At 36.2% G+C, this 27,718-nt stretch overlaps 1 protein-coding gene across 5 annotated transcripts in view; it reads right to left on the bottom strand.

The window, feature by feature from the left end:
* Nucleotides 1-20,991, bottom strand: part of LOC117434969 (rho GTPase-activating protein 27-like) — a 62,385-nt gene extending 41,394 nt beyond the window's left edge. For 2 of the 5 annotated variants that reach the window (XM_034057726.3, XM_034057728.3), the window contains exons 1-2: nucleotides 20,797-20,990; nucleotides 14,126-15,061 (exon numbers count right to left, since the gene is read on the bottom strand). In XM_034057726.3, the coding sequence (XP_033913617.1) occupies nucleotides 14,126-15,061; nucleotides 20,797-20,931 (1,071 nt within the window). In that variant the 5' untranslated portion in view covers nucleotides 20,932-20,990. Of the gene's footprint in view, nucleotides 1-14,125; nucleotides 15,062-20,791 lie in introns of all 5 variants that reach the window. The other 3 variants (XM_034057727.3, XM_034057730.3, XM_034057729.3) reach the window with 3 other exon arrangements.
* Between the last annotated feature and the right edge of the window lie 6,727 nt (nucleotides 20,992-27,718).

Raw genomic sequence — 27,718 nt, 5'->3', positions numbered from 1 at the left:
CAATTAATTTAAACACTGTACTGTTAGTTAACTCAAAACAAACGTGAAACGAATATTAAACAAAGTAAAATAATTACAAACAACTACCATTTATGTTTTGTTGTTATAATACATGAGTATTTAATTATGTTTATATGTACCAATAATAATTTAAGGCACCTGTTCAATTACCGCCAAGTTCATCTTGTACACCAGAGTGTAACCATGAACCTGTCCCTTTGCAGTCCTTTAAACCAGTGGAAAATTGCAATGTACTTTTGAATACGGATCTGGGGACTAAACAGCGTAGCTAGTACAGTACTATCTGAGGATCACCTCCATTTAACCCCAAACTCTATTATATGAATACCAATTGCAGTGTAAAAACGCACGGTGCTAACTTCCGATCAGCTGATCGAGGTTAAAATGATAATTACCTTCCAGTTTGGGAGGGAGAGGAGAATTAATCATTCTGTATTTCATCTATGTTCCCTCGTACTTGTAAAAAAATAACTATTATCCATGTTGCCCTTACAATATTGTAGCGATCTGTACTATGTGTTATTTTTTTTGTATAGTTTCGTGTTGCTGTTGCGTGTTTTGTCTATGTCCTGAGTGTCTCTGGATGTGAACGAGTGCACCTGGGGGGGCGCAGAAGGGAGCATGATCGAGTCGTGGCCCCAGTGTGCTTGTGAATGTTGTCCAATGTGTTGTGTTTGTGCCCCGTTCGATTTGAGAGGTCCAGTAATGTGTCTTGCTACGTCTGGGTATGACTTACAGTTTTGAAAAGTAAACTAACTGAAATGTGTTACACCTAATTTGAAAATGAAACAAAGCAATGCTGCTTATTATAAATGATTTCATTGCATCCTCTGATTGTAGTTCAATAAAATTAGCAGCAGCATGCTTGGCTGTGGTTTAAAGTACATGTACTGAAATTGTTCAGGTCATTATGTAACTATGTAAGTGGGAAATGTTTTTGTCACTTGTTTTGATGTACATATAGGAACAGGACAGTTTTTGTTCAGGAAGTAACTCCTCCCCTTTAAATATTCAGTGTCTTGGTGATGTTTTGTGTGAATAAGTGATAAAGTTGTGACAAGCGTTGTTACAGTAGAAGCAGCCAAGTTAACAGGTGGGCAAACTCGTGGTTACTGTGCCTCACCACCACACAGCACAAATGAGACAGGAAGTTCAGGGTAGGAAGTGATGTGTGTTTTACACATGAAAAGCAACCTGCTGCATTAACAGTATCCGTAGTTCTGCAGTACATGGATGTATAATGCAGTATTTTGAACACAGTCCTTTTGTAATGCAGCAACACTATGATATGTATGTGTATAATGTGGGTACTACTAACTTGAAGCAGTCTGTGTACAGCGGCTTTATATATATATTTTAAAATTCCTGACCATTAATAAGGGTGTACAACTTCATTTTTATGTGGCAAGAAATCAAAACCCTAGCATTTACCCAGTATGAACAAGAACTTGTTGGTTCCTATTACAATCCCCAACCATCAGAAACACTACCCATGGTTGTTTTTTTGTTATTTTGTTTGTTTTTTCAGTTTCATGAAAGTGGGAACGTCTTTGTTTATAATTTGTTTAGGGAAGCGTGACTAGCATGATGTGGCAACATGAAACAAAGTGTAAATCTACTCTGTTTTTTTATTCTTAATTCTATTTTTATCCTCTGTTTTTTATCCTTAATCCGTGCCCATACTCCCTCCTCTACCCACCCAGTCTTCCAAGTAAACAACTTAATTCCTTTTTCATCCTCAACATGGGCCCCAGTCGCCTCATTGCTAGACACCCCCTCATAATGCAGTCCATAGAGAATTTGACAATTTTCTGTTGACTCCAGTGTAAATTATAAGCAATCTTGAATAGGGTTATATTAAAAGTAAAACAAATCTATACAATTAATTAAAACTGTGCTCTAAATAAATGTAGGGAGACACAAATGTGCTCTTCTTTTAAGAATAAATACAATATTTAAACAAAACACTTTGCAAAATAAAACAGCATGGTGGCCAAAACAAATAATAAACAAGGACAAACACACAAACAAATAGCATGCTGGTTTGAAGCCAGCGTTTGGCAGGTTGGCTTTGTGGTGACGTCAGGCCAGGAAATTAATGGAATACGCAACAGACAAGTACTATGGGATGAGACACAAATGCGCTTGTTTCTTTATCAAATAAAATATTTAAACAAAAATAAAACACTTTACAAAACAAATCGGCTCGTTGGCCAAACCAAACAGACAAAACACAAAACAAAGTGAACACTAAATCAAACAAGCATTGTGCTGGTTTAAAGCCAGCACGAGTAGCAATTGTTTACTTGTAGTATCTGTGCTTACTTGTCTCTTTCCTCCTCCGGACAACCCACCCAGTTCATCCAAAGTTGCTGGTCTTTTATATTGTGGCCGAGGGGTCAACTGGCTATCAATTACCTAATTTACCCCTCAACCACATTCAGCACAGGGTTTTATCATATGCGCGGTCAACAGCCAGTTTATCAATAAGCACTCGCTGTTGACAACGCACATTCACAATTTTATCTGGATTGGGCATTTAACCCCATTCAGGCTGTAAACAATAATAATAAAACTGCATGTTTTAAATACACAAAATGGTACATTTAAATTGTAACACAACGAATATAAAATAACACAAAACATAATATGCACAGGGGCGGGGAGTAGCCCATCACACAGCATGCGCAGCAATTGTTTTTAGATATATTTTCACTTATGTTCCTCCTCTGAATAACCCAACCTCAACTGAGAGGTTCCTGCCTCTTTTATGCAGCTGTGCCTGCGCTCGATTGCTTGTCAATCATTCATTCGTGCTCAGGCACATTCTACACGTGTTATGTTGGCGGGGAAGATAATTGTCTGCTTCCCTGCCAACCCAAAACCCACATTAACAATAATAATAATAAATGGCGTTTTAACACAAAATACATTTAAATAATAATACCAAAAATAACACAAATAAACACACGGTCGGGGTGTACCCCATCCACTTGTGCCAAGGGTAGAATATTTTCCAGTTTGTTTTCAGTACATGTAATTAACAGACTGTAGGTAAAGTGTATCTGCAAGGACAGCTTTCAGTTCTACGTCAGGTGCATGTTCACCATTTAGGCCTTGCAAAACAAATAAATGTGCAATACATACTGATCTTGGACATCAGTCGACTCGTCAGTGACCACTGACAAGCAACCAGACTGTTTTACCAATTCCATAATCTCCTGCTTGTGATACTCAGCAACTTTAGTTAAGTATTCATGTCTCAATTGGGCTGATGAAGGAATTGCTCCACCATTTGCTACACTCAGTCTGAAGAATTTACGTAACTTTTGGTTGTCCAGTTTTTCAAGAGGGTCATTTGCACAAAACAAACGCCTCTGTCAGGTCAAAATTTAATATGTTTCGTGCTTCACGCTATCTGCTGCAGACACATTTTTAGCCTTTTTTTAGAGATATCCATTTTCGTGTTTACAGTGTGTAGTATTTTAATTTGCCGCCTAGATTGCATATAGTCACATGACATAATCACTGCACAGCATATGTGCATGGCAAATTGTACACGCAGTCACACAGCAGCGCTGTACAGTTTAGTTAATGTGCTTTTTTTTGTATGAAATGCAAATCATAATTATGAAATAATTTATATTTCTTAAGAATATTGAAAAAATCACAGTGTGAAATCACGATTTACATAGGACCTTAGTCATAATATATGTGAAATTATCTTTAAAAGGTGCAGTTGCCTAATGAACTACATTATCATAGACAGACTCACAGGCTACAAAGCAAAGTCACCTTAAAATGTTTACAGGTACTTACTTATAGCTTTTTTAGACTTCCTTAATTCATATTGATATATAAACAGAATAAAGCCCATTCCTATAATAGGACGCATTAGAAATACATGAATCAGACTTTTGATTGTCAGAGAGGGACTTCATACTGCAAACCATAGTTGAAAGCCTATTATGATTCAGTTATTCCATAGTTTGGCGTACTTTTGTAAATCAGCACAGCATGAAGAATTATTTATTATTATTATTATTATTATTATTATTTATTTCTTAGCAGACGCCCTTATCCAGGGCGACTTACAATCGTAAGCAAATACATTTCAAGTGAAGAATTATTGTTGGGCTCTCCTATAGTTTTATTAACTGGTTTGTGTGCGGTCTGAAGCAGCTGGTTTACTGTTAAGAGAACTGTTAACAGCTGCACTGGGCATTTGAAAGCCAAACTAACCCAAACGCAGAGGTAGAAAGCCGTATTGAACAGAGCAGTAATAAGGCTGTGACGCTTTCGTTCCCAGTGCACTATCACCTTACGATGTATTCTTATTTTATCCTATAGAACAGAGAAAGAGTAGTATCCTGCTCTGGAATATTGTTCAGTGTGTGCCTGTGTGTTTTTCAGTGGTTTTCAGTGTAGCGATAATATCTTCACTAGACAGGCCCAACAGGATATCCTGATCAGTCTTCAACAGATTCTCCTGATTGAGGCAAATTATATTTCTTGTAGGCCTCTTGTAAAGTTCACAGGGCTAATTATAACAGATGAAACCTCCAGGGTTACAGAATGAAATGAAACTTGTTTTTGAATTGCATTGTTTGAAATTTACATCAAATAGGAGAGGTATAAGGTCTTGTTCAAAGTTATTTAAAGAACAAGTAGCTTCAAATGTCCTCTTTTTTTTTTATAAATTTAGTCGTTGCCAATTAGTTTTTATTATTTTCTCCCCAATTTGAAATACCCAATTATTTTTAGGCTCAGCTCACCGCTACCACCCCTGCGCTGACTCGGGAGGGGCGAAGATAAACGCACGCTGTCCTCCGAAGCGAGTGTCGTGAGCCGCCCGCTTCTTTACACTCTGCAGACTCAACGTGCAGCTGCCTCAGAGCTACAGCGTCGGAGGACAACGCAGCTCTGGACAGCTTACAGGCAAGTCCGCAGGCGCCCGGCCAGACTACAGGGGTCGCTGGTGTGCGGAGAGCCGAGGACACCCTGGCCGACCTAACCCTCCCTCCCCCAGGCGACGCACGGCCAATTGAACGCCGCCCCCTGGAAGCTCCCGTCCATGGTCGGCTGTGGAATAGCCTGGACTCGAACTCGTGACGTCCAGACTATAGAGTGCATCCTGCACTCTAGCGAGTGCTTTTTACTGGATGCGCCACTCGGGAGCCCCCTACTGTTGCCCTTTTATGATCTAACCTTATTATTTTGTAATTGCAATTACTCACACACTGCCTTTTTTAAATGGTTTGATAAGTCTGTGTTAATGTGCTTTCAGCTGAGTTCAGGAGCTGCAATTCTGTTTCAGGTATCTGCCATAGATATATGTAACATAGGCTAGATCAAACAAAGTGTCTTTATAGAAGAGCCAGCGCCATCTAGTGATCTACCACTTTGGATCAAGTTTCCTTTTGTTTTGCTGGCAATACACTGCAGCACACTAGATGGAGCTGGTGCTTACTAATATAAAGACAATTTGGCTGATCTAGCCTACATTACATATGTATATGGAAGGCAACTAGATTCAAAGTGCAGCTCCTGAACTCAAGTCAAAATCAAATAAATAAAACACAATATGTTGTAAGTAATTTTCAGCAGAGAGACACAGCTTATATAACTTACAATAGAAACACTAGTATTCATGCTAAAAGTGTGGATTTATATTGCAAGTGCTTCCACTTACCAGTTACACCAGTGCATATATTATGAAAGCTTTGTGTTTTTAACAAAAGAAAATGCGTACAACTGTATTCCATACCTTCAAAGCAAAGTGAGTTGGAGTTGTTTGCTTTAAAAATTGTCACTCGGTTTCTCTATACCAATGCAAGGACGTAGTAGCCAGCTATGAGGCACGTGCCTCGGTTCAAATCATACTAATAATTATTTGTTTGGGCCCTTTTACACGTGGCTTTGCCACAAATAAAACTGCATTTCATCCCTTTTTGCATTTGAAGCAAGTGGATACTTGAAGGTTTATTTCAGACAGTGCGTGACTGACACTGGTAGTTGAGTTGAGGGTTGTGTTTAGTTCATTGGGCTGCGGTTTGCAAGGAGTTTCACAGCTGGCCAATCACATTAATAGAAGTCAAATGCATATTCATGAGCAGGAATCCTAGGAATCCGTTTCCTGCAGAATACCACGGAAAAACACGGATTGTCTATTTTACACTTGGGGAGGGGCAAAAAACATGAAAGGGTTTTTTTGTTTGTTGGATAATAACCAAATCAATACATTATATTATATATATATATATATATATATATATATATATATATATATATATATATATATATATATATATACAGTGCCTTGCAAAAGTATTCAGACCTCTGACCAATTCTCTCATATTACTGAATTACAAATGGTACATTGAAATTTCATTCTGTTTGATATTTTATTTTAAAACACTGAAACTCAAAAGCAATTATTGTAAGGTAACATTGGTTTTATGTTGGGAAATATTTTTAAGAAAAATAAAACACTGAAATATAACATTAACACAAGCAATTTTGCTTTAAATCTACGTAAACCTGTCTAATAAAACTGCTTCAGGTATTCAAGTTCAGTTTACTTCAGTCAATATCCAGAGCCGTTCAAAGATGCCGAAAACAATAAAAGTCACCCCTAAAGATCGGGTCAAGTTTGGCGTTATTTTTTGCAGTTCAATATCTACCCAGTTTAATTCACCATTCCTGAATTATCAAAAATAAAATTATATGTAAGATTGTTTAATATTGACTTAATTTGCATTATTATTAATTAAATTCACTTGCAATTTTAACCTTAACACCCGTTTATTGTCTTTTTTTATCACAGATAATATCCATGTGTTATAAAAAAATAATAGATAGGCTTCAGTGAGTTAAAGGAAAATAATGCCATCTCGGTTTTCTGTGTGAGTATGCTTCCCTTTTTAAAATGCATTTTACATTGATCTTTTGCATGAAATATTTGATTGTAATATAATTTAACATTAATTTCTATGGACGTTTTTATGATGCATAATCTAAAAGCTTTTCACAATAACACTTTGTATACTTTTATATATAGATAAAAAGTCAATTGATAGAGTTAAATAATAAAATATTGGATGATATCAATGACCCCCCCCCCCCCCCCCACACACACACACACAAAAAAAAGCTGAGGACGGGAACATTTTCTAATAGAACAGCTTCCGAGTCTAAATTGAATGAATGATTACCCCAATTAAAATGTAAAATAAACAGTATCATCGCACATTTCTTTTCTTTTTTTATTTAGTTTGTAAATACCTGGAGTTAGCCATACTTTATCATGGCTTTGTGCATCAATGGGCGGGTGTGCTGCAGGTCGTGAAATATTTCCTGTGGCCAGTATGTACATTTTGTACATGATTTATAATGCCTCACCACTTGTCAAACTGGCATATCATGTATTATTAATTGTGTTGTTACAGTAATACATACATACATACATACATGCAGACACATTGTTGTTTCGAACACTGTGTTTATTACAGACCTTATTTTATACTGACTTATTTAGGGAATACTTGCCTTCAAAACCATAGTACTTGCTTTTCTTTGTTTACTTTGTTTATTTGTTTCCATTTGGTGCTGAAAAGGGCTTGTAACCAGGAGGTCCCCGGTTCAAATCCCGGATCACTCACTGACTCACTGACTCACTGTATGACCTTGAGCAAGTCACTTAACCTCCTTGTACTCTGTCTTTTGCGTGACACATTGTTGTAAGTGACTCCGCAGCTGATGCATAGTTCACACACCCTAGTCTATGTAATTTGCCTTGGATAAAGGCATCTGCTAAATAAACAAATAATAATAATAATACTTGCATGTATTTGTAATTATAGGGTCTGTGCGATGTTAAATATCAAAGGCACAAGGACCTATTTTCCGATTATTAACAGGTTCAAACATGATATGGGGGTGTTTTAGCAGTCCTGCTGCTAAAACACCCCCATATCATGTTTGAACCACCTCCATGTGTAACCGTAGGTACAAGGGTTTCTTCATTGAAGGCGTCCCCTTTTTTTCTCCAAACATACAGTGCTCCATTTTTAGGGAAAAAAATATTTTAGTCTCATTGGACCAGAGAATTTTTGCTGAATACTGCTTCAGATTCCTGTTCTTCATGGTAAGTTGTATTTTATTAATTTTCTTTAACTTTTTAGGGTCTGGCCAATGTTAAATATCCTCCAGTGATCTGGCTCTTTAAATCATTTTACTCAGGCACTGTGAGAGACAGCCCTGCTTGCCAGATTCAGGGCTTTAAAACGAGGGCATACTTGTGTATTTCCGGTAGATGACCATATTAGGAGATAGCCTTGAATGCGAGTGTTTTGAATGTTGCTGCTGGGCTGAAGACTGACCTACCTCGGTGCAGTAAACAAACATTTTCACACAAAATCTTTACAAAATAAGAGAAATGGCGACATCGAAGGCATAATTACCTATTTTCATATATATAGTTTATTTTTCGTGTTTGTGGATCAGATGCACGAGACAAGCGCTGTTAGGGTTAGGTTGCCATGGTCACCACCGTGCTGCCCATTCAAGCCACAGTGAACAGCCCCATCTTGTGCCACATGATCAGGGCCCATGGCACGAATAATTTGAATGCGTTTTTTTTTCTTCTTTTTGTATTCTTTTGCATATTTTTAATGTATCTGTTTTTTATTTATTTATTATCCAATTTGTTCAACATTGTTTTCCATGTTCCCTACATGTTGAAGTTTCGTTGTACACTGTCAGATTTGAGCTGGCCATGCTAAAAATTTTTTACAAAGTATAAGTAATGTTTTCTTATAAAAACCGTCTCTCTTTGTGGTTTTTGTTATCTGTATTGAACAGGGTGAGTATTTAGACTTTCTTTTTTTTAATGAAAGGCTAGTGTATGCAAATTCATTTCATGTATGATATGTACCTGTAACCTTTGTAGTTTTATTATTATTATTATTATTATTATTATTATTATTATTATTATTATTATTTATTTCTTAGCAGACACCCTTATCCAGGGTGACTTACAATTGTTACAAGATATCACATTATACATTATTTCACATTATACAAATATCACAATTTTTTTTTACATACAATTACCTATTTAAACTAGTTAAACAGTTATAGCCACAAATCTAACAGTAAAAAAAAACAAAAAAAAATTAATGAAAATGGCTCGGACCCTAAAGGGTTGATGTGTCCTTAGTAAGTACATATTGAACATTATATGCTGAAACACCTGCTCAATTTTGTTGGCTTGCAATTACTAAAACCGTATCTTCACAACAGCATAATACATTTTGCCTCTCTACGCTTGGCAGTTGGTCCTTCAATTAGCCCCCCACTTTTTAACAGTTAGACACCTATGATTGAGATACAAAATGACTGGACTGTTGCTTCTAACATTGATAAAGCACTGAATTGTTGTGCTGCTTGTAGTGAGTATAATTTAGATGTTTGTTATACAGTTAAATAAACTTAATAAAAGCTATATAATAAGCAATGTAATTGTATGTAAAAAATAATGTGATATCTTGTAACAATTGTAAGTCGCCCTGGATAAGGGCGTCTGCTAAAGAAATAAATAATATTTTTATTTGCTTTTTTTTTTTTTTTTTTTTTTTAATTTAAAAAAAAAAGTCAGTATCTTTAATACACATTGTATAAACATGTGACAGGGTACACTACACCCTGCCCTGTGTGTATTTTGTATTATTTTGTAGTATTATTGTTTTACTGTATGGTTTGGTGTTAAACACAATGTTTTCTTATTACTGTTTACAGCCTGGATGGGGTTAAAATGCCCCATCCAGATAAAATCGTGAGACAGCGAGTGGTTATTGACAGACTGGCAGTTGACCACGCATATGAGAAAAAACCCTGTGCCGAATCTGGTTGAGGAATAAACTAGGTCATTAACAGCCAGTTAATCCCTCAGCCACAATATAAAAACAAGCAGCTTTGGCTGAATGGGGTTGGTGTGTTCAGAGGTGGAACGGGAGTCATGAGTAGGAGAAGCATAAAGAGAATTAACAATTGCTAAGCATGCTGGGTATACACCAGCACGACACTTGTTTGTGGTGTTCCGTGTCTGTTTTGTCTGTTTATTTTGGCCACTGTGCTGTTTTGTAAAGTGTTTCTGTTTTGTTTAAACTTTTTATTTATAATTAAACATTTGCATCAGCGCTTCCATACCCCAGTACTGTGTCTGTCTCCTCCCTGGTCTGACGTCACCCACCAATCCAATCCATGACAAAACATTTTAGTATGTTCATTACATTTTCTACTAACATAAAGCTGGTTGTTTATGCTTACTATATACTGAAATGCAAATATACAGTATATTGCTCATCTCATCCTGTCTTCTGCTGCATATCAAAGTTCTGATCTGGATACACCAACAAAAAATGATACAAGACTACAATTCTGTTGACGAGACTAGATTAAAACTCACGACAATTTTAGTCGACTAGACTAAGACTGACCAACAACATCCATTGACTGATACATCTGACCATTTCAGTCTACTGGACTAAGAGAACAACTTAATTAGACTGACAGACTAAGACTAGACTAAAATTACAATAAAAAATCCAGCAACGTTAATAACATACCGGTAATCAGCAAGCCACACTAATCCTAGGATTTCATTGTGTGCAATCATTGAAGGCTTTATACTGAATTAAAATGGTCTAAAACCTTTATTATTACAGTTGTTAGTTTTGTTATTTGGTACTGTAATTAAAATATAACCTTATTTCAGTATTTTTTTGTAACTGACACCACTTGCCAAAGTCATCAGTTATGTGAGCCCCTTTCCTCAAAAGTGTTCTAAATACCCCAGGTGATTGCAATATCTTGTCAAGACCTTCTGTACATATGTTTTGTTGTTTAGATGTTTTGTTTTGGTTAGGTACAATGCTGCATTGTTAGTGAACAAAGTACCTAAGACAAGCCCGTAGCAAGCTAACATGAATACATCTATTATTATACAGTGTAGGTTGCTAAGGACACTGTTTAAACAAATACAGGTGTGGGGCAGGGCCAGCTTCCTTGGATTTTCATTACTAAGAATCCATTTCAGCTCTAGTGTTATTAATTAGCATGCCTGTAAATGCATATTATTTGGCATCTTTATACTGGCTGCCTGTTAAGCAGAGAATTGAGCTTAAAGTCCTACTGACCCATAAGGCCTGTGGGGTGCTGGAAGGTGGAAGAGCTTTTTCTAATCGTGCTCCCAGACTTCCTGAGAGTATTCGCTTTTAATTTTTAAAAGTAAGTTAAAAACATACCATTTTGATTTGGCCTATTCTTAATTGTTCAGCACTTTGTGATAACTCTGTTATGAAAGGTGCTATATATATATATATATATATATATATATATATATATAGTGTTAAAAGCATTTTCTGATAGCAGGGATGTCAAAAGTTTAAACTATTACCCACTCATCAGTAGATTTGCAGTGCCTTATATTCACGTTTAATTCAGCTTTTAGATATATATATATATATATATATATATATATATATATATATATATATATATATACACACACACACACACACACCTTGGAGGTTTTTTTTTTGTACTTATTTATTAAATAGTTTAGTCTTCTATATATTATGTCCAGAGCAGCTAGTTTGCATTCCCCAAAGGTCCTATAAGCGGAGTCACAAGGTTATCTAATTAACTCAATCTCTGTGAGTTTCCCCTCCCTAATCAAACTTTATTTGCAATACAAGAGTTGGGAAATAGTAAACAGTGGCTTTGTCTTGGTATGCACAGATAATGATCCAATTTTCACACAAATGTAAATGCTTTTATTGAGCAGTCGTTTAATACGACAGAAGTGCAATAATACCCCACATATCTGAGCACTAGAACACTTGGAAAGGTAAGTTCAGGTACCACTACTCTACATCCAAGGCCAAATACAAATCTGAAAGTTCTGCGGTCAACTACCGTGTGGTAATGACCTGCAATGCTTCATGATTGGTGGATGAAAGTCATATTGTGTGGTAGTTCCCTGCAACTGAGCGTCCTGATTGGTGGAAGAAATTTCTAATAAACATTAGATAGAGAAAGACAGGGTGGACAATTTCCTATTCTTTTTACAAAATGAGTTTCTGTAAGTAATGCCCAAGCTGATACTATGTCTTGCCAGTCACAGTTACATAAGCCTTAAATAGTTTTAACATTGCTGTACAAAGAGCATATTCCGGTTTGTTGGGCAACTTTCTGTCTTGAGCTACAGATAATAAGCCAATCTAAGAATAGCTGGAAATCCTGAGTCAGGTGCAGAATGTAAATACTGTAGGGCGACAGTAGCTATCACAACTCTCCTTACCTCAGCAAGCACACGTTGAAACATACACATTCCTAGACACTTAGTAGGAACGAGAAGAATCTTGTCATAGAGTGACAAAACCAGTATCACTTGATTTGACATCCAGCATTATAAGACTACAGTAGTTTAATTTAACACTAACTATAATTATCCAAATCACAATACAGTGTGTGGCGTCAATGGCCACCAATCTGCTAGTGAAAAAAACTTTTTTTTGTGATGAGAAATGAAAGAATCTAATTTTCTTATGTCTTCTTGCTTTTTTAAAAAATAGTTTTCTCAATGTATATATTATGTAGTATTTATGTATAATAATAATATGCATATGCATGTTTTCAGTTGTATTTTGTGCAGTATACTCACCAGGGAAAATACTAATATACAGGGCTGTGAGCTGTCAGTGTTATTACTAAAAGGGATACTTCACATTATATTTAATTTCTTATCAGATTAATTTTCTAATGTGTGTTTTATATTCTACTCTGTTCTTGTTTCTTCATAGATCATTATTTGCCAGGCAAACTATTCCAGAAATAAAAAGTTTCTTTTAAAAGCTGGATTTCAGAAGTGAGACGGTTTCTAAAACCATCGCTTACCTTTAGGAGTCTTTTCAGAAGTAACCCACCATGGTCGTAATCAGACATTAGTGAGTAAGCCTGGTAAATAAGAGATCTTAAAAAATTACATATATTAAGAACATAAAATAAATAGTCAAAAAATGTAGATGTATTTGGTCAATCATAATAAATATTGGTTAACGAGGAGTTAACATAAAGAACCAAGAGCAGACAGTAAGGATCCTGGGGCTTTATGAAGGCAACAAGCTTTGCTATATAAACACAAACAATGAGTGCCACCTAGTGACACAGACGTGACATTGCCTTGGAGGAAATGGGAGAAGTGTCTATAGCTAAAGATACCTGTTCATGCTCCATAATGCAAATACCGACTAGCCAGATTCAAACCCAGCATTAGCATCCTGTTATTTTCCATAGACTGCTTTAATATTGTAGCAATTTAATATTTGCACAATATTGAGGGCCCTGCATTTGGTAGGCATTGGGAGTAGGTCAGTTTGGACTACAGAGGTTAATTTGCTCTGTTAAGATGCTTGCTTCTGGTGTGTATGATTCCTAAGGTAAGGTTTAAAACCAACAAATCACACATATACACACTTGACAGTTAATGTAGTTGTTACAAAACATTAATCTCCACTTGATTTTCAACATCTGTAATTACTTAAAACCAGAACCTGCCATGTGTAAATAGGGTCGCCACCCCTGAAGTACAAAAAACGGGACCTTGAAACCGATGGGGGGTTGTTAAAGGTTTCAACTCTTTAGAAATCCTCTATTCATCCAATAGGAAACTTTGATCATATTACTACTATAGTATTGACAACCAATTCATATTGTGTGTCTATTGCACTAATATTCTATGCCAATTTATGGTACTGGCCTTTAGTGTCCTGGGAAAGCATATTGGATTCTCAGGACACCTTTCTCAAAACTGGGATGATACAGGGAAAACAGAGACAGGTGGCAACTCTACGTGTAAAGCATTATAGGCAACTGTGAACATCTCTATGAGAAAGACCTATCTTCCAAAAGATGGAATCTTAATCCAAATTGAAATTCAAGCAATCCAAGATAACAAAAAAAACAATCATATTTAATTCCCCAGGGCTATACAATCCTCACCAGTAGCTAACCCTTTAAATATGACACAGCTATACCATACCTTTGGTGTAGTGGTTGCTGTTCCCTTTTCTGCCGGGGTATCTTTTGGTATCATTATATCTGGAATAGACTCATACACATTTTCAGTCTCGTCGTATGTCCTTTCAGAGCTTGCACGCTGTCTTCCAGGTCTAGATATAACTGAGGGTGGTTGGTTTTCTTTGTGCATGTTAGATACAGACTCACGCGTTCCACTTAAAATGTCCCCCATGGACTGTGGCCGGACAGGATTAGCTGGGCTTAAGCAGGGTGCTGTATTAAGTCCCACTGTGTACTCTGCTTTTACCTTTAAATTATGTGAAGGCAATTCATCCACAGTTCCTCTGGGACCTAACAAGAAGCCAGGCTCCAGGCTGTATCTTTTTAAATGCTTCTGGTTGGCTGCTTGAGGTGCAGTATCTTTTGGGCATGGTGATGTGTTGATTTCTGCTGGAATCGGTTTTAGGGCAATCAAAGATTCTGATGCTGTACGTTTATAAACTGAATCATGTATTTCCATCGGGACACCAAACGTGGATAAACGGTACTCATTTTTCTTATAGTTCAAGTTAGAAGGCAACTGGACTCTTGCGTCAGTTGGCTTGTCACTCATCAAACTGAAGGAGGGGTCTTTCTTGATGTCAGAGTCAACATTGGCGGGGTGGAAATCCAACACAGATGGTATTTTGGATGGTAGCTCTTTCACGTACTTGGCCGGGATGTAAAAGGCTTTGGTGTTTTCATCTTTTCTAACGTGCCACCAGTTGTCGTTCGTTCTCGACAGGAGGATGTACCGTTCATTGGGTTTGATTGTTATGAAGCTGCCGTCCCTCGCAGTGTATTCAAACTCATATTCCACCAGCACATACTCCTTGGTGGATTGTCCTGCCTTCTCCATCTCTCCCAAAGAGGCTACGGTACTTCTCAGGAGATGGTTTGCACAGATGTCAACTTGGAGCTGGAAAACAAATTAAACTGTTAACTCAATCAAGATATAGTACAAATAAATGCCTTCTCAATCTAGTCATGTCGGGATTTTATTAAGCACATATATTTAAGATGAATGTTAAGAAACAGTTGTTATACTAATAAGGGTAGGACAATATATGCCAGTAGTACTTAAAAACGTCTTGCAAGTATCGTGTTCCCTTCCAAAACAGTTTTAAATTGCATAATATGCACTGCTTAGTTTTTAATACTCTTTACACCAGCAGATGGCACTACATGCTTCTCTATTTGTTTCTTACCAAACCTGTTTTGAGGTTCCTCCCTGACCAAACAGAATTTCTTAGTTACAGCTTAGTTAAAATATTTGTACAACCCAACCGCTACTCAAACCATTAAATATACCTGAATAAATTATTAATGCATTTCAAGTTTTTAACTAATAACCCCCAAAGTCCTGATTAAATTTAACAAAGGTATGCAGGTCTGTGTTTCCTGAGGGTGAATCATTTCTCTACTCCTGTAACAACTTGCAGTTTTATTTTGAGAGTTGAAACTGCATAACCGAATAGCTAAAGTCAGGTCACAATGTGCACCACTAAGTATTTTACTGTAGCACACTAATACCACGTATCCATCTGCCACTGGAACCAATTTCAAAGCAAAATATACCGAATGCATAGGACACTAGAAGCCGGCGTGAAACCCGAAACCTCAGAAAAGAAAGCAGCAGACAGTTGTCATTAATTACTGGAAATATTGGCCGCAGTGAGGGAATTCATGAATATGAATTCTACATATTTGAACTTCATGTAACATCTGCTTTTAGACTGGTTTGCTGACTGCAAACGCATATTGTAATGCATATAATCTTAGCTTCTATGTGCTGTATTTGCCCTTATCTTCAGCCAGGGAGCACACTTATATTCGGAGGCAGACTCGTCGGCTTGTATATGAAACGAAGAGAGTAAACGCATTTACACAGAAAACACACAAGATTAACAAAAATAAAAAAATGTGCCTGTTGTAATTGAAAACATACAAATGGTCAACCTTGTGTGTTTTAAAGTGCACTGAGCTGCAGTGACAGCACATTTTAACAGCATTCTGAGTATGCAGCAATTTTCTTTCCACATTTGCTGCACTTCAGCCACAGTGTGGTTTCATAAGGGAAGATCTCTAACAAACACTATGCTGTACTGAATGTGTTTATAAGAATGGTTGCCAACATCATAGTAAGGTAAAGGGGCAGTAAAAAAAAAAAAAAGAAAAAAGTAATTTGAAGCTGCTTTTAATAAGAATAATATATATAAAAAAATGTAAACTGTTTATTAATACTTCTGCAGAATACAAAAAAAAACTGTAACAGTAGGTTTCAAACAAAGCTTTAACCTGTTTTGATCACTACAATGTAATCTTAAATGTGGGTCTGAAACCACAAATACAAGTGTAGTTCTCTATGGTAGTTTAAACCAGGAATCCTCAATCTCACCCGTTAACTTCTAAAAATGGAAGCATATCTAATCCAATGCAGCTGTTAAGAGTGGAAGCAGTGGTTAATTTATTTTTTGGGTAAGCCTGTTTTTAAGATAGCCTGAATTCAGACGTTGTTCTTATACATAGCAGTAAACTGTCCTGATTTTAAAAATGCATTTTAGTACTAGTACTTCCACAGAAGAACACGTATTCATGCTTATTTTGACAGGTCATCGTAGAACTCCCGATAAAGTACGCTCTGCTGCTTGACATTAAGTGTGTTTTTTTGAAGTGATATTAAAAGGGTTTGTCTGTATATTTTTCATTTTCCCCTCATAAACGAATTTTGAAAATGTTTCGCTCTTTCTTGTAAAACATTATCGGTACAAACACCGAAAAATGGCAATAAATTGGATTGGATTGTTTTCACATTTGTTGTTTTGCGCCCCCCTCCCAGTGACAGAGTGGCCAGGAATCTTCAAGCAGGGAGAAAGCGTGTGCACCTGTAGTTACAACTACCTTAGGAAATGTAAACAAACTGGTAGGCCAGCAAGTTCTCTTGAGTGGCTAAATTAAGGAAGAAAATATATAATGTAAATTTGAACATGGTTTTAGGACACTGCAGCTTTAAATAATTAGTTCACGTTTTGTGTTGTAAACACACACCCACAACAGGACTTGAAACGCAGACTGAAACAGGAAACTTGCCTTCCCCAAAACCTCATCTACACCTCAGAAGCATGCAGTTCACCATATATGGAACTTTGATGCACAGTATTATCAAGAGCACACTGAACTGTATCTGCAGATTTTTCAGCCATTTACAAAGGCAACACAATGGCATGTACCACTGTCCTGATGATGTCATTGTCTAGCACGTAACCATTTCTTTGCTATTGCAGTGCCAACCGTTGTAGGTTATATTCAAGGAATTTAAAAACTATTCAAATGTTACTCTGTTGAAATTCAGACCAATCTGGTTGGATTTCATTTGATATTCATGAACCTGCTCCACAGTACACCCTGAAGAAGGTTCTTATTGCCTCACAAATCATATCAGAGACCAAAAAAAAGGTGTTTTTGTATAGTCTGTTAACCTCACATTCAATTAATTTTTGAGGTTGTATGCACACAGTGGCTACATCATAACCTTGCATCTAATACAATAAACATGACATTTCCTGTCATCATGGTTTTGTATTCGGAGGGGAAGAAAGCAACACAGATTTAGAATTGAAGGTGAATGTTAAAGTCCCCCACTCACAAAGAAAACTGGTGTCTCACTTTTTTATTACTGTAATTCTTGCATAAAGGTTTACTAGGCAATAAGCCCACTGAGACACTACACAATACAAACAAAATACAACCATTTCAAATACAAAATAATTAATTAAATAGATGAATAAAACGCTCAAGATAGCACTGAACAGAACTAAAAAGGTTAGTTTTGGTAGGAACAATTATTTGTATAAAATATTTCTAGTTTGAATTTAAAACAGTGTGTATATTTTGTGGAAAAGTGTTCCAAATTTTAACAATGTGAAAAATAAAGCAATTTCCCCAACCTGAGTTTGACTATATAAAACAACAAAAATGACCTTTATAAAAGCTTACCATAATAAAGGCTTAACAGAGTGTAATAAAGCATAGTACAAGCATGGCAAAATTAGCATTGTAAAGAACAGTGAGTTATGGTACAGCATAATAACAAACATAGTAAAGCAGGGTAAACTATGGAAAATGCATAGATTAACCACTGGAAAATCATGGTAAAACTGCAGAAATACCAGCAAAAATACAGTGAAAAACATTTATAAGAATAGAATGACAAAAAAGAAAGCAAACATCTTTAATAGAGGTTTATACAAAAACCTGCAACGTCATCTGAAGTCCAGTGGAGTAGCATGTTATTGAACGGGCTTATCTGCATTATTATTTATTTATTTCTTAGCAGACACCCTTATCCAGGGCGACTTACAGTCGGAAATAAAAATACATTTCAAGACTCACACTACAAGTAATAATACAATTAAGAGCAAGATAAATACAATGACTTTGGTTCTAGCAAGTACAATTATGATAAAATATGATTCAATAACGGAGCGGATAAGTGTCTGTGATAGCTACATCAGGATATAATTAAATACGATATACTACAGATTAAATAACACTTGACAGATTACAGTACTCTAAAGTACAGGATTAAATGCAGTAAAATAGGGGGCAGATAAGAGCAAGTAAAGCACATTACTTGCTCTTATCTGCCCCCTATTTTAGTTTTAATCCCCCTATGTTTTTGTTTTAATTTCATTTTGGCGCATATCACCAAAATGAAATTAAAACAAAAAACAACTAGAATTCAGAACACCAAGGAAGGCACTAGCACTAGCCCAAACACTTGTCTACTTGTAATCAAAGCTTGGTGAAACATAGGCAAGCATAGTTAAAAACACAGGGTATGTATAGTAATGCATGGGACTGGTTGACATTTCACAGGAAAATCTAATTCGATGGTAAATTGTACCACTTCCGCATTGACTCTGTGAGATATGCGTCATCATTTGAGGCTGTATTGGGAATGTGTTGCTGTGTTGCTGCAGTAAACATGTGTTGCACTGAGCAAATCAAAGTTGGACCCATATTGATTTTTTTTTTACCAAGCTAACTTAATTCACAGTAGTATCCCAAAAGAGCATGCAAAAGGTAAATATGGGAAACATTGCCTATAGAGACAGTTAATGAGTATCACAATATTTCTGCTGTTTACTAGAAGCATAAGTGTTTTATTTAGCTAGTGGAAGTGATCACAGAGTGTAAACCCAAGTAGCGTAAACTCAAGTTGACATCAGGTGGAAGTGTCGACATCAGCAACTTTGGAAATGCAAGAACAATAAAGGGTGGCTAATTCTATTCACAGTCTTTGTAAATAAGGAAACCTATTTCCTTCAGACTGTTATCCTCGTGTCTCAGAGACCGGATATTCATTAAAGAAAAGACTGCATTAGCAGCACTACCTTCAGACCTCCTAAATGGACACGGTTCTTATTGTTTCAAAACTAGCCTGTAGAGCATTAAACTGATGGTGCTGCTGGAACTATTTAGGTTTCTGAACATTCTTCTGTTTGTTTGTTTGTATGTTTGTTCTTTTTTTTTTTTAACTTTTTATGTTTTGACCTGATCTGCTCTTGAATTCCAGTTGCCAGACAAAGACAGTCTTACATACTGTACATCTATCAAATAGAATTGAAGAGCAGCTTCCAGATTCGGGTTCAAAGCACCTACCACATACAGAAAGGTTTCAAAACAAATATTATATTTGGGTAATTGCAATAAGAACCACTCATAAGGAATGCCAACATTAGAAAAGGTAAGAAAAATATCTAAACTGTTGCTACACAAAATAAAATAAACAGTTGACTGTCCCTAGAAGCTGTTAATTAATTCATTTTGTTTCATTGTAGTTAATGGCATTTTAATACAGAAAAAAAACACTTTGTAAACTACCTTGAGTATAAATAATTATTACAATATACATGGCCCCAATAACATACTGCGAAATAAAAAATTCTTGTTATCAGCGTCTTCATGGATCAATTCAATCAGGAGGCGCTCTATATTAAATCACATTGGACAATATTTACTTGAATCCAGTTCAGTTACCTCAACAACATCCATGTAATAACTCTCTAAATGAAGGCAGCCCAGTAAGTTTAAAAAAAAAAAAAAAAAAAAAAAAAAAGATTCTATTTATTACAAAAACATTTCACCTAAAGCAAAAAATACTAATTTATGAATACATAATCTACCGGTAAATGTGTAAAACTACAATGTACAATACCACTTGGTCAACTTTCAACAATGTGAACTTTACCTGCTGTATCTCTTACGTACACCGCGGTAAAAGCATAGTGAAGTGTAGTAAAGCTTAGTAGAATCATAATAAACCATGGTAAAACACAGGCAAGTGTGCCATTGTAAACTTCTATACAGATACAAACTGTAAATGTATATTTTTCTCCTAAAAAAATAACAAAAATACTAAGTACATCTTATAACATATATAAAGGAAAACTTTGAAAAATGTATTTTTTTGAAGTACTAACAGTATTTACAGTACATTTCAAAGAAACCTGTTTTAACCCCATTTGGAAGTTGGCTTGTCTTCACTTTCCAAGGAAACAATTTGAAAAATGCACCTACATACAGTACCCTACTTAAACATTCAGGCAGGCACTGGAAATATTAAAAGAATGAAGGCGATAGTTACCTTACGTTAGGAGGCTGCAGGCTCATGTTATTCCTTCTAGTAAACATCCATTCTCTAGATGTGAAGAAGCGGTTTTGTACTTTCCTGGGTCTATTTTCTCTTATTGTTAATGACTGGTCCTTGTGTTTTTGTGTTTGCATTGGTTGGGAGTTGGAAACTTGAAAGCTGTCTATCTCTGTGTGTTCTGTGTGCACGCCGGTCTCAACTTGCCTGCTTCTGTCTCTCTCTCATTTCCTGTTGAACAATATTGAGAGTAAGTTCACAGAACTGAGATTCAAGGCTGACTTCCTTGCACAGCACAAAGACAAGCAGGTTACAAGAGTCAATATGGACAGGTTAAATGGAGCCATGTGTTACCAAAACAAAGTACCTGGGCTGCTTAATGAAAAGCACACCATTTGTAGAAGATCTTTATTATTCTGTGGCATCCCTCTTTTTAGATAATGCTTCATAAGGATTTACTGTGGTGGTATACCACATCATGGCAGTGTGTTATCAGCCACATGACTGTTACTGTCTGTCTTCAGCTAGAAATCTGCTAACATGCCGCACTAGTCACTGTGCTGCAAAGTGTGTTAAAGCAAGTAAAGCATAGGTAAGCACTGTACAACCCAGAGGTATGGTACATCATCTTAATGACACACCATGGTAAACTATAGTAAATTTATTGTGGTAAACTTTTTAAGGGTTGTTTCTACCATAACTTAACTCTATCCATTTAAACTTTAATTCAGGTCTTAAGCAGGTTAATTATAAAATCTGAACTGGAATATCCAAATGAGGATTGGATCTCCCCTGCTCCAATAGGTAAGCAGTGTACTCCACTGTAGTAACCATTATACCATCGGCTCATTGAATTGCAACAGTTCTTGTGCTGCCCTCGTTAGTACAGAACCACTGCTATTGAATACCAGTGGTGTTTGTGAGGCCAGGTTCCATTACTGGAGTGTTCTTTTCCATTCCATATCTACACTGTGGGGTCAGGAGCCACTGAACAATAAAGCACAGAGGAAGTGCAAATGTATCAGTCCCATGACTCTAACCGAATGGTAGTGCTGTATACCAGTGCTTTTTTATTTGTGTATACACAAGTGAAACCTGAAGGCAGAGACTGTTTTTAGGATTATGGGCGTTGCTGGGTGTTACTCTGTGTTATGAATTCCTTCCTTTATATTCTGAAAACAGAGAACATGACCTAAAACCTACAGGATTGTTTTAAAAGGAGCAGAAAAAAAATGTGAATGTGTATGTTGAGAAAAAAAAGTAAGGTAATGGAATATTCCAAATCACTTTTTATCACTTACAAAATAAATCTGTTTACACCTTCTGTATTGACAAACACAGTCATGGTTACCACGGTGATCAGCAGTCTCATAGCTACTGCTAGTTTCAGTTTTTCCCTGTCTAACAATACAGTTTGATTCCATTTCCTGTATTTCCCTCCTTGTGATTAGATAGCATATGATTGATGGAGTTCTGGATGAGACACTTCTGAGAAGAAATACGCAAATTTGGTATATTTTTGGAACATAAAATGATAGCTTCAATGACATAGAAAAATGTGACTGTCTTGTGATAATGTGACTCTAGAACAGTTTGTTCTTACTAAAGTCTTCAGATGAGTGTCTTAACCTGAATAGGATCCTAGTTATTTACAATTAAAATACTAAGTGGTGAATTGTGGCATAGTGGTCTACATACAACACTTGAAAAGAAAATAACAGTTAATTTAGATAAATACATTTAAGTTTCCTGAGCAAATAAATCTATGTCATTCTTTAATAATATATAATATAATTAATATAATATAATATAATATAATATAATATAATTCTTCAGAAAAAGTGCAAGAATAGAGACAGATTAAATTAAAGAGTGTAAAAAAGGAGTTAGTAGCAGGCTATTATTATAAGTGTTGCTTATAGCAGGAAACATGATATATAATAGCAGCTGCTAGTTGTTGACCACCACATGGTTATAGTCTGTGTGCTTGATGTGGTATATATTGTCAAAAGCACAGATTTGAAAAGGCGATGAACAGGTTTGTTTGGAAACCAGCTTCTTCCCTACACAGATGTTGGTCTAGCACTCCTGGGATTCCGACTGGTATCAATGGGAACCTGTATATATACTGATTGGAGTCATTTCCGATTTCAGCAAAAAAAGCAAACACACATCAGACACCTGTGGAAACATTTGTCTGCTACATACGGCGCTGTTGTGGATTGCTACTGATTAAAATGTTCATACATCACTGCTTAAGCAAACACACACACACACACACAAAAGATTGTAACACATAAAGGGCTAGATTATCAAAGCTATTTACTCCAAATCGTCATTAGTGCAATATGACTTTTTCAGAATGGGAAGAAACACAAATGAAATGCCTAAAACGAGTAAAAACCAACTGAATACTTCATTTTAGCCCCTAAAATACATTTCCTGAATGACACCATGGAACAAGGTAATACAACAGCATGGTGTTGACTGCATCCACCACTAAGAATTCTGTATTTAGTAACTATTTTAGTTATAGGGTACATACGGGTAGTGGACAAAAAAATGGAAACACCTGGGTAAATGAGGGACACTAAGTATATTGAAAGCAAGGGTTTCCACACAGGTGTGGCTCATGCGTTAATTAAGCAAATAACATCCCAACATGCTTAGGGTCATGTATAAAAATACTGGACAGGCCTGGTTGCCTATAATTATGGCTAGCATGGCTGCAAGAGGAGACCTCAGTGACTTTGAAAGAGGGGTGATTGTTGTGGCGCGTTTGGCAGGAGCTTCAGTGACCAAGACAGCTCAACTTGCTGATGTTTCACGAGCAACGGTGTCTAAGGTGATGTCGGTATGGAACTCTGAGGGAACGACATCATCAGCAAAGGGCAACAGTGGGGAGAAGCGCATACTCCAAGATTGTGATATCTGTGCATTAATTCAAAGTGCAAGGCAAAAACAGGCGAGCAACTGCAGACTGCAAATTTCAACCTGGGGCATGAGCAGCCAGTTTCATCAAAAACGGTCCGCCGAGAACTCCACAGAGCGGGATACCATAGTGGCCCAATGCCCTATTAAGTGACTTTACATTGGTGTTTCCATTTTTTGTCCACTACCTGTAGATTACATTTTAATTAATCTAACATTGAAATTAAAGGTAGAATACATATTTTAGGTATCCCAATACTCTATAGTACTTTGAATTTTGAAGGAGAATTTGGTTTTATATGTTCCTAAAAGAAGAAAGCATGATTTAGGAGAGTAATAGTCAATGCTGGACACAAATTGGCATGCACACATTGTGAAGCCTGTACATGTGGATAGCCATTCAAGTTGCAACATGTTTAGCCAGCTGCCAGAGATTACAATTTAGTCAGGGCTTTTTTTTTATTAAACTTAATTTGGGGTTCAACAATGCATTACATTTTTAGCAACTGGAAAAAGACCTTAGCAACTATTTTTAGTACCTTTTATTTTTAGTATAGCTAAACTACTTTGAGAAGCTGATAAGAATGTTGAGGTGCTAAGTTTGTAAACTAAGCCCCAAAATATCAGAAAATATGTGACTTTTTTTGTTTTTTTGTACAGTGTTTTTTTTTTTTTTTTAAAGGTTAAATAAATCTGTTTGAATGTTGTATGCAAGCTTGTCATTTAGATTAATATTCTCAATTCTTATTTTTTCTGTTGTTAGAGATTAGCAGAAAAGAGTATAAAACAAAGCAAATAAGTTGTCTTTTTAAATGTAGGCTGTTAGTACAGGCAGCATACTAGATTCTGTTTTTTCAGGCACTATTGCATAGCATCTGCCCACACCTGGATCTGACAGGCTTCTGTGTGCATGTGGTAACAGAGTGCATCACATCAATGATTGGTGTGCTTGGTGGTATCCAGAACAAATCCTAACTTGCCAAGCTAAACTGTGCAATGGCAGAGGGAATCAGTAAGTGTCATGAAACATCAGCTTCAAACTGAAAATAAATGAGTGATACTAAAAGGAAAGCAAATATAGACTTTGCAGGAATGTTTAATTCTGTGTGTCCGATTAATAATTACATCACTATGTCTGAATAGTCTGTTCTTATTAGGTCTAGTGAGGCACAAATTAAAGACTGCTCCTGCTTTTGTGTTTACAGCCTTTAAGCAGGCCCCAGTTTTACTATCATTAGTGTTTGCTTGTGGAACCAGTTTTTTAAAACTGTCATAAAAATTTGTATTTAGAAGGTGACAATGTTATGAATGACTTGTAAATTCACGTACTATATAACTAATAGAATAACTGTGGGGGCAGGTTAAGTAAATGAGGAAATAAACTGCTTTCCCAGTGAGTGAATGCCCATAACCTTGTCAGCTATTTTGAAACTGGAGGTCAGTATTATTCAGTGGCGAGGTTTAAAAAGTAAAGCATTTATGACAAGGGGTTTATTCCAGCCTATACCAATTGTGTACTGAGTCAGTAAATTGTAGGATATAGCCACATGGAATTCTTATAGAAGTAAGTGGGCCAGGCAGTTCCACAGTTGTACAATAATAAGTATAGCTCTCAGCATAAGTGTGTTGCATCTTCACACAAATTGCAGAAACTACAATGAAGCTTCTGTAAAAAGAAAAACTGCTGAGGCAACCTGACAGGTGGAAATGAAACAGAAACATACAAAACAAAATACTGGGGAAGTGCATAAATCAAATTGAGGCAAGAGACAAAACATCAGGGGGTGGGATTCACAAAGCCATTTTCTTCCATAGCTTCATCAGCACATTATTTTCTGAAAGGTGAAAACAATCAGTGAAGTTACAGAAATTGAGGAATTACATTTCTACGGCTCAAGGAATTCAAAGAGGAGCAACAGTTTGATTAATTGGTTGAACTAACGAAGGAGGTTCAGAAACTCTATATTGTTTAGCCAGAGGTCCAAAATGAAGACAGGAGCCATTTGTATATTTTTATACACCAGTGATAGCACAAAATAAAACGTTCCATTTTCTTAACCTTATGACATAGACGAGTAAACTTTTTTTTTTTTTTTTTTTTTTTTTTTTTTACACAGTATCCTCTTGTTACTGCTGTGTAGAGGTGATAAATATAGATATAATTTTGGAACAGGGGCTTTTGTTTGTCCAGAAGTTCTTTCTCAAGATCATTAACACAAGCTGACAGGCCCTGAAGTCAGGCTGCCTTTTTATTTTTTAAGGAAACAGTCTCTTTCCTTTGACAGGCCAGCTGGTCTCTTTTCCTGTAAGCTCCCATCTTGTTTCCCTCACTCACAGAGATCACACATCCTATGGCAAGCCAAATTATAATTGAGATATCTCAAAATATTTTAAGATATCTCTGTATCATTTTAAGATACTAAAATACATTTAGTTTTCTCAAAATGATTTCCTGATATATTTAAATGGAGCTTTAAATTATATATCTAATATGCATTTTCAGATATCTTTAAATCATTTTAAGAGATCTCAAAATGTTTTTGAGATATCTTTAAATCATTTAGAGATATCTCTAAATAATTTAAAAAAATTTCAAAATAACTTCCTGTGAAAATGCTCTATGATTTTAATTGACTTCCTGTCCATTTAGAGATATCTCAAAATGAACAGGAAGTTATTTAGCGATATCTTAAAAATATTTAGAGATCTCTCTAAATGATCATTTGGCTTGCCATAAAATAAACCCTTAGATTGAAACTTCCCAATTGGGACGGGTCACGTGACCAAAATGAGTTTGTACTATTGCACAAAGAACGGTCTGTAGTGGAGCAGTCAGTAGTGCCCTCTGACCCCACCCCACAATAAACAAAATACTGGACCAGCCACAGCATCACAGATTTCTCAGGATGAAACATTTTAGTAGGATTTGAATAAATGCAAGTTTTATAAAAACAGTACTGATTGCAGTTTTTACCTTGTAACGGAAAACTGTTTCCACTATAAGCCTCAACTGCAGTGAATAATGATATACTGTTCCACACAAAAAGATGTGCAATGCTGTATAATGGCAAACTTGACAGAGGCAGAATAAACAACCCACAAGTCAATGCAGTCTGGAGATATTGGGCCATATTTACAAAGCGTTTCCTCCATTTAATTAACCCCTATTTTTTTTTTTTAAAGAAGAGCATATCATCTTAATGAGAAACAAAAACCTTGAGCGTGTTTAAGAGAATTTGGATTATATTATCTAGTTCTTCGGTTCTAGTATTCTAAAATTCACAGTAATGAAATAAACAGTTAATTGAAGACCGGAGTAAACATTTTGAAAATATAGTCCATTATGTTTGGTTTGGTCTGTTCTGCTGCTGATGGAAACAAATGCAAGTGATTTCAAATCCCAGAGTACTGGGGGTCATTTTTGCTCTTACCTAACTATTACTTTAATTAGCAGGTTTTGAAATAGGATACAATGTGACAGTAATTAGCAAAATCATGCACATGACATCAACCATTTCAACAGAAAATGAGTGCCTGTTGACAGTATTGACAGTTTTAAATAAGAGAAATAAATGACTAATGCTTCTCTTTTCATTTGGTGTCAACGTTTCGAATCAGGCCTCATTATTGTACTTTGTTCCACTTTGGTTTTCCTCCCAGATGCATGGTTTAAAAGGGCTGCTATAAAAGTTACACTGTATCCAGGAACTCAGAGGCTGAATACAAAAACATCTTTTGCAGCTGCAGGAAATCTGCAGCCCCACTTGATGTTACTTGTAGTCTCACCACAACTGATGCACAGCTAGTCTTCAGGGTGCTAGATTTCAGACAGCGCTGGAAGAGATATTACTGAGCTCACATGCATTTCGCCTTTCAAACACCTACACCCTAGTACTACCCCATTGATGTCATGTTGTTCTCTGAGGGGTTCTGGGTTCTCATGCTCCAATATTGAGTTATCATTTTTTTCTTTATCTGTCTATCCCTGACTTC

Source organism: Acipenser ruthenus, chromosome 28 (assembly GCF_902713425.1).
Source record: "Acipenser ruthenus chromosome 28, fAciRut3.2 maternal haplotype, whole genome shotgun sequence".
NCBI lineage: Eukaryota > Metazoa > Chordata > Actinopteri > Acipenseriformes > Acipenseridae > Acipenser > Acipenser ruthenus.
The sequence above is the reverse complement of the archived record's forward strand: the minus strand, read 5'-3'. Positions and strand labels throughout refer to the sequence as shown.